Here is a 12204-nt window from a genome sequence, read left to right as displayed (position 1 = left end):
CCAGCCCACATGTAGACATTACAGAAAATCCATGCCTGATTTCTATATCTATTCACGCTCCTGTCTGAGCTCTCTGCCATTTTCACACAAGCAGGAATATTATCTGTTAGCCAGGTTGTAAAGCGTGTATGCTGTCGGACTGATCTGCAGGCACGGAACAAAGCTCATAAGTCGCGCTGTATCACAGTCACATTATTTCAACAAGCTGCTGGAAGAGACAAAAAGGCTGTTCCCGCCCGGTTTCGAACCGAGGACCTTTCGCGTGTTAGGCGAATGTGATAACCACTACACTACGGGAACTGGCTGGCTGCCCCCTCCCCCTCTGCTTCTCTTACTCAGAGCTGCAGCACTGTGACGCCTGGAGACTTCACAGTTTCTCTGAGAACACGTGGTCAGACTTTAAGTCCGGTATCAATCTGCTGGGATTCCCCTGCAGTATTTACATGCTGTGGACAAATTCTCCGGGGAATAAGCGCAAAAAGGTGTTAAACTCTCTTGTTAAACAACAAAAAGGAGTAACTTTGTGTAAGTAATGAGAGGTAATAGTATGACTGTAGGTCGACAGCCTCATTAAATTAACACTACCCATAATAAATCACCCTATTTCTTCTTGCTGTTGACAACCTTCGAGAAAGAACAACTTGATCCTTTGATCTGCAGGAAAATTATAATGAATTGCTGCTTTAATTCCCCCTTTGTGTTTAATCACAGTTTTCCTGTGCCTGCTCTCTGGCTGATTAAATATTCATTCAGCAGCAGAGAGCTTTTTATTAGTTCTTTAATTAGAACGCGCGCAAACTGCACGCCTGCTTGGCTTTAGCAGGATTACAGGAAGTGTTTGTGCAGCGGGTCTCAGCTAGAACATCACTCTGCAGTATGTTTGCTCCGTGGAATATAAGGAGCATGACTATATTTAGACGTCCTGGTCACTTAGGCATATTGCTTACATGCTCATCAGTGGTGAGTCTTTTTACTACACAGCTGATGATGGCATCAGCGCCACGGGAGGCGTTCAGCTCAGCTGCCATGTTGCCTTGCCTTCTTACTTGCACATTTGAGCCACTGGACAGGGATTTTCCAACAACTGATGGTTGTGATTTTTAGAGTTGTTACCTTCACATTCAGTGTATGGAATCTGCCTATACTTCCAGTAAACAGAAGCTTACGGAGGAGCACTATAAGTCTGGAAGACGACTCTGCCTGCAGCCCAGATGAGTAGAAGCTCTGCAGCACACTGAGCAGGGATTATCTCATAATAAGAGCAGAATAAAGGAGCTTCAATAGTTTTTAATGACAGAGTTCTAAGTAAATGTTTCATATAATGATTTCAAAACACAATATTTTAATACATCAAGGATTTCTTTTTATGATTAGCACTTTCTTGCAACCTTCTGCCAGTGAGTAAAGCCTGAGATCATTCCTGAATAACTCTGCCAGCATAGTAAAGTGTTGGCACTAACCGTTTTCAGTCTTACTCCAGTCAAGTTGATGTATGTATCCCACTAATGCAGAATGGTGCATATTCTACACATATCAAGAATTGTATCAAATTATTCTACACTAGTGATTGGAATAATCAGCGCAGAATCAAGTCAAGTTGGTGAGTGTATCCCACTAATGCCGGTCAGCGCACAGTCTACACATATCAAGAATCACTTTAATTTATTCTACACTGATTACAGTTTGTCTAAAGACAAAGTTTGTGATTTGAGAACCCTGCATTCTGTTTGTAAGAAAGAAAATTTTGATGACCCCATTTCATGAACCCAGTATTGTGTTCTGTTTTGCAAATGCAGTCGTCACAAATGTAACTTCTTCAAACTCAACATAAAACCCTTACTGTGAGATTGTTATATTGAGCAAGTATGTCCTGATTTAATGTGCCTTACCTGAGAAAGAACACACAGGTTTTATTGTGATATAGAGATGATCGATATGAGTGTTTCATTTCCCCTGATAAAGCCTCATGTTTTCTTTGGCCAGATCTGCAGAGATGGGCAGATCTGCACAATCTTTTGGGGATACGGCATAATACAACGCTGAGCCCATTACCTCGGTTTTCTGGTGATCTGTAATCCTTATCTCTGACAACATGGAAGCAATTAGATGATCTATACGAGTTTCCAGGGAAGTAAAAACGGCATCTTTAACTGCACATAAGCAATATAATGTGTCAGTTTGCACAAAGTTTCATCTCAGCCCTGAGGTTCGGTGAAATAAAAGCCTCTCTATCTGTTTCAATGTGTAATGAAACACAAACCCTCACCACCTACATAGAAGATCAATGCCTACTCGTCATCCTGCAGACGCAGAAGACAACCTGCATGCTTTCAGCCATACAGCTAGAAGCCAGGAGGTTATACCAAGTATCAGCATGAGAATATTTTACTGACCTCTCGGAGCTCATTTAACCAATCACAACGCAGCACACGGGAGGGGATAGATGGGGGCCAATAAAGGGCTACACCCGCCGGTGGGGACAGACGGAGATTTATGTGGCCTACATAAAAGGGCCATTAAAGGGCTGGCTGGCATTTTAAGCAAGAGCAAGGATGAAACCCTAATATCTCATCTGCACTAATGAACATACTTAAATGGAAGAATATAAATTTGTATGAGGACTAAAATGCAGAGGAGGGATGAGTGAGGTGGAGGGCAGGTGATAATGGCTACATGTTCCTCTCTCTGGTGGTCAAGCAAACCAAAAAAAAAAAAATCCAGCAAAGAGCCGACCTATAGCTACTTCATCATCTTTTGCTCTTTTCTTAAGACGCGTGAGGTATACGACGTCTGGTTCCAGTCCAATTAGTGTTCCTAAGTCAGCCTCCCATCTCATCTCGCTGAGTCTTAATTAGGCTCGGCTGTCAGCCGAAGCAGGAAGAACATTTCCCCGGTGTTCCTCCGTGCCCTCGCAAATCTTTTCTCATGCAGATTCCTCTGAACAGAAATTAGATAACATGCTGCTTGCCATAGGTGCACCCAAAGAGAAAAAGCAATAATGTCTGCTGCTTCACCTGCCTTGCTCAGTAATCACATTGATGCTTTCTTTGCTCTTTTTTTTTCTGTTGTTGCAATTTTGGTAAATTTTTTGGGGCTGTAGAGTTACAAAAATGCTGGCATTCAGGGTTTTAAATGTAAATATGACAAAAACAAATACATTAATCGCTTCATATCTTCGTGAAAACACCCTGGAGGCTTTTGTTATTTTGCCGTTTCAAGCGATGCGCTCAGATGATTTAACATCCTCTCATCTCTGCCGTCAAACAGAGATCCCGGTTATATAGGGGCAGAAAGGCAGCATAGAGGAAAAATAAAGGGAGAATTGTATAAACACTGATAGGATCAAAAGGCAACTGTGCATTAGTGCAACACAAATTTACTCAACCAACAAAGAATAAAAAAATAAATCTACTTTGAAATGAATGAATGATTGTAAAAATGAATGGGGTCTTTGAGACATGGTGGGTGAGTGGGAGATTTTTCTGCAGCTTTACTCTATGCTAGAGAATCACTTTTTTATATACTATTGCTGACACTGAGAAAACAACGTGAGAGGAGAAGAAGAAATCAATACCAGACCTATGGGTCAATTCAGTAAAGGCTGGTCTTAACGTGTAATCCCCTCTCTTATTCCTCTCAGTTTGACAGCGGTCAGTGTTCCTAAAGAAGCTATCGAATAATTCAAGACATTAGAGGTCAGGTAAAGTCTCAGCTTGGATGCAGATGCTGAAGAGGCTGATTATGCACACTAAATCAAAGGAGAAATTCTGCCGATGCGCTCATAATGAGGTGAAGACTGCTGAATAAACATGCGCTAATACAGAGCAAAACTGCCTCACAACATCTAATTTTATATCTCAGTTAGTCATAGCTGAAGGGGCACGTGAGCAGCTTTGCATATAATCAGAGCTTGCATGTGATAATTCAGAAGCAAGAAATAAAAGCTTCCCAAAAAAAAGCAGCTTCTCTTTAGCTAAAAAAGAACAAGTCATGATTCAGATCCTGCATTTTAAGTGCGCCACAATAAAACTTGTATGCCCTGAAACTGTATTTGGGCAAATTAAAACATGATTTGCAAATTGTGTCTGTGTAATTTATACTGAGAATTAGGTTGATGACAGGAATTTGTCCATTTTTAGACTTTTTACAATACACTATGCCTACATTCTACCCAGCAACAACAGTTTCAACACTCTTTGGTGTGGAAGTTGGTACTATAAGAAGACTCAAAGTCATTTACTTTCTGTATCAGTGAGGTGTTGAAAAACAAAATCAGAGGAGGTAAAGTGATATGGTAAGCTATTTGAAAATGAATCTTCTCTGGGATGTTTTGACATGTCTTAATTTAAATCATGCTGTGACAGCGAGAGAGAGCAAGACTTCAGCAAATAACAGGAAGACCAAACAGACTACCTCAAAGTTGGTCTTTTTATATCCATAAACTTTCAAACCCATTCAAGGAAGACTAAGGCAAAGAAAACAAAGATGGCTGTTTTAACAATGCTCTTTACTGAGCTAATTACTAGCATAACACGCTAATGTCAAAAATCAAATTCATTCATGTCTGTTTTACATGGGTATTATTACATACCTGAAGAAAAGGTCAAAAACATTAGAAATCAGTGCTTTTTAAAGAACATGTTCTTACAGCTTTTATAGAAAAATTGGAACAGGCCAAATTCTGTGACTGCAGGTCAAAGACGATATTAAAATACTAACTTCATCAGTTCAAGCACAGGGTAATATCTCAAATGAACAGCGGAGGGAGCTGTTTTGACTACGAAACATCTCAGACGCATCGAGTCACTCATTTGTTTTGTCTTCAGCAGGAAATTACAGGGACAAAAGACACTGGTGGGAGTTAAAAAAAGAGGCTGAGATGAGCTCAAGGTGGCAGAAAGATTAGATAAATGAGAAGGTCAGAGATTTCCGTTCTTGATTAGGTTATTATATAATCCAGGAAAATAATTATAAGCTCTCACGGTTTCTGTGCTGTGTCTTGAAACATTAACATTGTATTCCATCTCAAGAAAGTGTGATTATACCTCTTACAGAGAGCAATAAAGTCATCTTCCACAAACCCTCATTTGCAGGATATTAAATCCATCTGAAGCAATTTCCTGCAACAATCCTCTCAAATAAAACTTTTTTTTTCTAACCAGGTCACAGTGTTAGCATCACTACCATCCATCACATATAGAGCCATCAGATAAGAGTCAACTCCCCACTGACAGAACAAACAGATATGCGCTGAGAATAAAAAAGAGGCTGAACCAACAGATGGAAGTGACACCGTGATGAATGCAGGGGGACAGATGCAGCAAAGAGAAGATAAAAAGCAGAAAGAAAACAGCTTGTGTACGCATGTCAGACCTTTTGTCTCAGCAGCTTGCTGCGAACTCGGCCCCATAGCTTGGCCCCCGTGTTGGAGTGTCTCTTGAGCACTGGGGTCTGGGGCTGGCTGGACAGATTGTGCTGGTTCTGGTCCACGCAGCACTGCTGCTCCAGACGCTCGCACATAGAGTTCAAATTTACATCCGACACCAGGATCTCCGTCATCCCAAAGCCGTCGAATCTCCCCTTCCTCCAAAAAATGCAGGTGGTAGGAAGTGCTGAGCTTGAGGAGAAGGCAGGGGTTGGAGGAAGGATTTCCACGTAACCCGTAACGGTTAGACCAGGTGCTGGAGAGCCGAGAAGCGATGAATAAAAAAGGAAAGTCTTTTTAATTCAAAAAGGAAAAAGATGATGAGCAGAAGGAAAGCTGGTTGCTGCCATGACCTCCTCGACAAGCCTCATAAAAAGTCCAGGTAGGATCCTGCTTCTGTGAGTTTGCTTCACAGTCAGCCGCCAGCATCTCCTCACTGTGCAATCTGACTTCCACCACGGCAAACGGAGGCACCGAGCGCTCCAAGAGGCAGAGACAGAGAGAGGAGGGAGGGAGAGGGAGAGCCGAGCAGGAGGGGTGAATGAGCTCCAGGAGCCGAGCTGCCTCTCCAGATGTGGATGGACACTCCTCCAGAGAGGGGAGGGGTGGACAAACAGTCAATGAGGAATGAAAAGAGAAAGAAACACAGGAGAGGGAGAGAGAGAGGGAGGGATTGGTAAATGTTTCGCTGTGTTTTGGTTAGTACTTTGACCCCTGGTCAACTTTTTCCAGAGCTGCACAGGAAGTGGATAATATGAGAAAAAAAGGGCAATGAATATTAAAAACAATCAACAAGCAATTAAATCCTAAACAACTCTGGAGTTCATCTATAGCCAAACTCTTAAGGCTGAGGTAAGACCGCCAACAGGGTTTTCGGATATTGACTGGGGAAAAAGTTCCACGTTTAGTTAGCTGTGGCTATGCCAGGCCACAAGATGGCGCTGTGGTTTTAGCATCTTATTGAATTCGTATGCGCTTTTGACCCTTAGCTTCTACTTTATTAGGTTTCACGCTCATGTAACACATTTATTCCTAATCAGAAATTGTGCTAAACTGAACAGGTTATAAGTAGCACAACACAGCACAATGCTATCCGCTAAGTTAGCCATTTTCAGTATCAGTGAGATGTTCAGAAATTAAGTCAGAGGAAACTGAGTGGTGAAAAGCAACTTGAGAGGAAAACGTAACTATTTATAATATATTAAAACAAGTGAGTGGTTTATTCAGGCTGCGAATGAGCAAGGGAGAGCAAGACTTTCAACAAATAACAAGAAGGTTTTTGCACACAACAAGGAAGATGTCAGCCACATGTCAGCTTGTAACCAAACATTTTAGTGAAGAAGCAAAGTGACCAGGACTGGACAGAGAAAAAGCCGTCTTATTCTTTTACAATATTTTTCCCTGTCAGTCATTGAACAAGCTGGATTTAAAAATATTTCCACCATGTTAGCGAGTGAAACTAACTATATGCTAAACATGTTTATAGCTTATTATTTATTTTCAACTTTGTAAAGCCCGTTTTTGGAGCGACTGCCCTTTCGCACACACAGTGTGACGTTGCCTCTGCTGCTCCGAATATAAAAAGATTAATGACAGGTCAGGGTAGAGAAGCTGGAAAAAAAATGTGTCATCAGCAATTCAGATCTACACAAAAACCAGAGATTAGAAATCCGCCACAAATCTCTAATAACGTCTATAAAAAATGCATTTCCTTCTCTTCTCCTTAATCCTCTTTTCCACCATTTTCACCCTGTGTGCCTGTTAATGTGCCTTGTTTGGCATATCTCTAATATCTCTATTTTTGTCTTACCACTGACTATTATGCATTTTTCCACCAAAACCCTTTCCCCTAAGCCTGCCTGTCGACACTGGAAAGTCAGTCAAAGACATTCAGCGAGATCAAATCTTCACGTTTACTCAACAGGACAAGCCGAGTTGACCGCTCATACGTGGAGCCCTCTACATTTTGGATCGATATGCAGCAAAGGAATGTGTGTGTGCCTGTCAAATTCCCTCCCTGTCTTCTGTGTCCCAACCTGCTGGAATTAGAGTGGAAAGATATTCAGCTTTGGAAAGGTTATATACGCGAGGATGCATTTTAAAGGGATAATGATTGTGATTCAGAGTCGGCGCAGACATCTGCCGGCTGATCGTTCACTGATTCATAGAGGAGCCTCAGATAAGTAGAGAAAAACACAGAATTTCTTTCATTTAATAAATGAATCACTATCAGCTTTGTTTACATAGGGGATGTATATTATCATTTAATCTTAGAGTATCATTGGATTCTCTTTTAGTCGATTCTTCCTCTAAAATAGAAGAAATGTTTAAGTTTAATATTCAGTCAGCAGTAATTATCCTTACAGTACCGAACCTGACTCATTATGTCATCACAGGGCGTGTTGGATAACCTCAGACTGTACAAAACCCAGCATAAAACCATGTGGGTTAGCGTGTCTTCTGCGGTGATGATAAAACAGTGAAAAGATAAAAAGGGCAAGAGGCAAGGCGTGAACGTCTGACTCCGCGTACTGGAGGGGAAGGTGGAGGAGGGGAGGTGGAGCTTTGTTGTGGAGCAGACCTCAGCCAACCCCTCAGCACAGATTATTTTTAACTCATGGGGTCCGTAGTTATGAGACACACACACTCCATGCGTCACAACTTGGAAAGAATGTCTGGGAAAACCATGTTTTGAAAATGGGAGAAAAAAAACCCCACAGGGAGATCGGGGAGATATTTTGGGGTAAGATGGGAGAGAATGGGAACGCTGGAATAGCTTTGTATATGGCAACTCATAAATGTTTAAGGGTTTTTATTTGAAAATGGTTCGTGCTATTATAGCATCCATCGACCAGACTAATATAGGGACGAAACGAGAAAAAGAACAGCTAGAACCACATTTAAAAGCACAGACACAGAGTTCTTCAGTGGATTACACAGAAAATGTAAGATCAGTAAGATCAGTGGGGAGTACCTTCGGTGATTTCACCTCCATCAGTTCACAAGGGATTTGTTTGACAGCGTGAATATGAGGTAGAAAATACTACACTTCATTACATGAATGTTTCTCTGAACCATTTCAAAACTAAATATCATTCTACAAATTAAGTGTGAAAACGCAGAGCAGGGTAAACCAAGGAGCACAGTATGAGCATAAGATAAATATTGACAGTTTTAATAGGTAGTTGATCTTTTGCATATTCTTAATCTTGAACTGGTCCACAGTTCAAATTGTTTTTTGTTTTTAAACTGCCGTTAGCTATAGCCAACAGCTAATGTTTCCATGAAACATTAGGAAAGTATTTCATTAGAAAAGGTTGATGGAAATGATGAAATTCAAAGTAACTTCCTCAATTTCACAAAAATGTTTTTACATTCGCTTGAGGTAGTTTTTGGATTTCCCCCCCCAAAAAAGAAGTCATGCGCTAAATTGGAGATGGAAACACATTTGCCGAATAAGTTCTGGCATAGCGAACTTTTACCTTACATGACTGATCAGCTGCTTTAGAGAACTGCGTTTCTTTCTCTACTTCTCCAGACAGCATGCAACATCACCAATGATTGACATAACAGAACAATTGCAACTTGGCCGAGAGCTACACATTCCTGAAAACCGCTCTCTATTTTCCTTCGATATGTGGTCTATACTAGTTTACAACTTCTACTTCCTGTTTATTACAGGCATGGGTAACGTCAACATCTGGCTAAATTACGTTGATTTGCTCCGAACCAGTAGATGGAAAAATGGCAACATTTTAAAAGTTTGCTCAAAATTTATATGACAGTTGGATAGAAACTTAGCTGGTAAGAACAATCTATTTCAAAATACTCCTGCCTCTTCTGCTTTTAGTAGTAACTCTTTATCGGTCAGAGCCATTTCTGCTGCTGCGGTTCCCATCGAGGGATTGCTGCAAAGTCAACACTATGCAGCCGAGGCCAAAACGTTTATCTGGTTGTATAATGGCTCTAATGTATTTTTGCCCTACTTTAAACATCTAGAAATGCCTGAGTGTCAATTCACATGCTGACAATGGGACAGAAACTGGCATCTGTACGACCAGTTCAACCAGAGTCCAATGCTTCACTTTCCATCACATCAACAAAACCCACTCAGCAGAGACATTCAGATCTACCCTGCCCCCACAGATCACAGATACTACAAAGTCACATACCCACTTTCACTAATGTCAACTCATTATTTATTTAAAACATTAAAACGAAGACAGAGCCCAAGCAGACATGCTAACCCAGAATCCAGACGGTTCAATCTTAAAAAGCTCTCCAAGGTCAACAGTTCATCTGACACAGCTCTTCAAAACCCCTACTTTCACACGTGCCACTGGAAATCAAAGTAAAGCATATTACTGTACTTTGGTAATATTTGCTAGAATCCTGGCACATTCAGCTTTCAGGTTCTGTTCGGTGGGCTGGTTTATAATGCATAAAGTGGAGCCAAATAATGGACCCTTTTTTCCCGAGAAGGCCTTGAACAGATATTAAGCCACTGCAGAGATAAATTAACACTATGAGATGAATAGCTGAGGGGCCTTGAGCTCGGGAGACATGGGACCAATAAAAAGGCGACAGATGAGAACACAACAAGAGGAGGGAACCCAACTGGGAGATAAGGATGAAGGTTCTTGTGGGAATGGAGAGACACATAAAGGATAAAGTGGAGTAATTAGTCAAATTTTAGATCTTTGAGATGTTTTCTTTATTAGAGCATGGTTTGGTGTTGATGTGGTGTTGCAGCTGCCTAAGGCTTTTCTCTGATTGTTATTGCTGCTTGTCATCTTATACGCTACTTAAACAGCCAAGTTTTTCTCCAATAAAAAAACAATTGATTGCAAAGAACCCTTGCAATCTATTTAATCTTATTATGCAATGCTTACATGTGAATAAGCTGTTGGTTTTATCCCTGGCTGCCTATGCTGTGGCATCAGGTTCAGCCTCGCGTCGTAATTATAGACAGGGTGGAACGGCCCTTCGTACAGTTCTGCTATATGACCACAGCCATGGGTGGACCAGGTCCATGTTTGCAGGCTCCCTCTGGATGCAGCTGTTCCCAGACTAGCAGTGGGATGCTGGTGTTGGTTTGGTAATTCTCCAGCCTCCATCTGTGAGGTCCTCAAATATACAGTAGGTATGATCCTTTTAACAGATGCAACCCACCCAATGAACAATAGATGGTCTCAGTGCCAGGGAGTTCTTTGCTTTAACGCTGAACATCCTGGGATTGTGTAGCTGCTGCCTGGGAACGTTTCCTATCAGTTTACACCTGGTATTAGCCATATAGATGCACTGTAAAATAGTTTGGTGTTGATCTCAGACCAGTCTTTACTCAGTTTGAAACTCTGAAATCCAACCTTTTTCCCAGTCAGTGGAAGAATTACACTAAACTCTAACCAGGTTGTGCTGACAACACTCTTCTGTGTGAATGCTCTTACTGAATGAAGAACACAAAAATATAGCTGTTTTCAGTGTGGTGTTTATAATATAGTCACAGGAAGCAAAAATATGTATATCTTCAAATCTAGTTTTCCAGATAAGATTTCAGCAGATAACAGGAAGGCTGAACATAACGCAGCAAAGCTGCTCCCTGTCTCAGACATTTGCTTTAATAAAAGTAAACTGTACACTTTCATAAGTCTTGGGTTGAATGTTTTCTGCTTTGTTGCTCTAGAGAAAGTTTTAAATCTCTTTGCGGCATCAAAAACAAAAACTTTCTTTAAAACCCCTTCTTGTATTTAGCCAAATGTAATGAATGTGTGCCCAAGTTTTGTTCTGAGTAAAAGTCACTTGATACCTGTGGCCCGACTATTTTCATTTGTCATAATTTCATCTATGACAAACTTGGATTACTTTACATGAAGCTACTTTCAAAGAAAATTGAGCGCTTCATGGTTCTCAGCAATTGTTCTGGATACAAATTCAGTTCTCAGCTTTTCTTTGTACATTTAGTCCTGGTGTGCATGAAGTGCTTTTTTTATACCAAGATAAATAGGTGAAACATTTTTATAGCCGAATATAGCAAAACCACTTTTTCACTCCTGAATAAAATTAGAAATCCATAAGATTATCATGCGAGTAATAACTAAAAGAAAAATGTGAATTTAAAAGTTAAGGTCCAAGTGAGGAGACGTTACCAGAAACTAACAAAAATGAAAGGCGAGAATTTCATACTCTCAAAATGTCTCACTGTTCCTTTAATACAGAACGCTTTGAACTCTTCACAGCCTCTAAGATTGGATTTGTATGGATTTTTCAGGTCTTTTGAAGCTAAAAGGAATTTTCTGATGACTTCATTTCTGAACCTTTTTTTTTCAGTTTCTACCAAACTCAGCATTCGCTCAGTATAGGCACAGAGAAGCCATTTTATGACTTAGTTGCTGGTTATTTTGCCCCTTAATGTGCTTTCACACCAGCCTTTCTCAGTCCGCTTTAATCCAACTCTAGTTTGTTTGTCTAATAAGTCCGGCTTATTTTCCGGAGGTGTAAATCCAAAATCAAACTCTGATCCGGACCAAAAAAGTGAACTCTACCAACTCTCGGTTTGTCTGAAGTGAACTCTGGTGTGGCCTGAATGAGAATGCCAAGCAGAACGAAGACCAATATAAAACCAGGAAGTGGATTATAGCGGAGGGCATTCTGGGTAAATAGAACCAAAACCAACAGTTGTAACTTGATGAGAGCTGGTATATAATGGTTTAAGTAAATGGGAATTAAATAGTTTGCAAACTGGAACAAAATGGAAGTAGGAAGAAACAAAATATCCATGT

The 12204-nt window shown here is 40.7% G+C and overlaps 1 protein-coding gene and 1 non-coding gene across 6 annotated transcripts in view; both read right to left on the bottom strand.

Annotated features, from left to right (window-relative positions):
• Window positions 1-12204, bottom strand: part of abr (active BCR-related) — a 129196-nt gene that overhangs the window by 8614 nt on the left and 108378 nt on the right. Inside the window, exon 1 of one of the 5 annotated variants that reach the window (XM_023342267.1) lies at window positions 5374-5962. The exons of the other annotated variants lie outside the window; for them this stretch is intronic. Within the exon in view, the coding sequence (XP_023198035.1) occupies window positions 5374-5559 (186 nt within the window). The 5' untranslated portion in view covers window positions 5560-5962. Of the gene's footprint in view, window positions 1-5373; window positions 5963-12204 lie in introns of those variants that run through there. 5 annotated transcript variants of the gene reach the window in all.
• trnav-aac lies at window positions 228-300 on the bottom strand. The gene has a single exon. It is a non-coding gene; the product is annotated as a tRNA-Val (tRNA).

The sequence above is a fragment of the Xiphophorus maculatus genome, chromosome 11 (assembly GCF_002775205.1).
Source record: "Xiphophorus maculatus strain JP 163 A chromosome 11, X_maculatus-5.0-male, whole genome shotgun sequence".
Classification (NCBI taxonomy): domain Eukaryota; kingdom Metazoa; phylum Chordata; class Actinopteri; order Cyprinodontiformes; family Poeciliidae; genus Xiphophorus; species Xiphophorus maculatus.
Note: the sequence above shows the minus strand (reverse complement) of the source record. Positions and strands in the feature narration are given on the sequence as shown.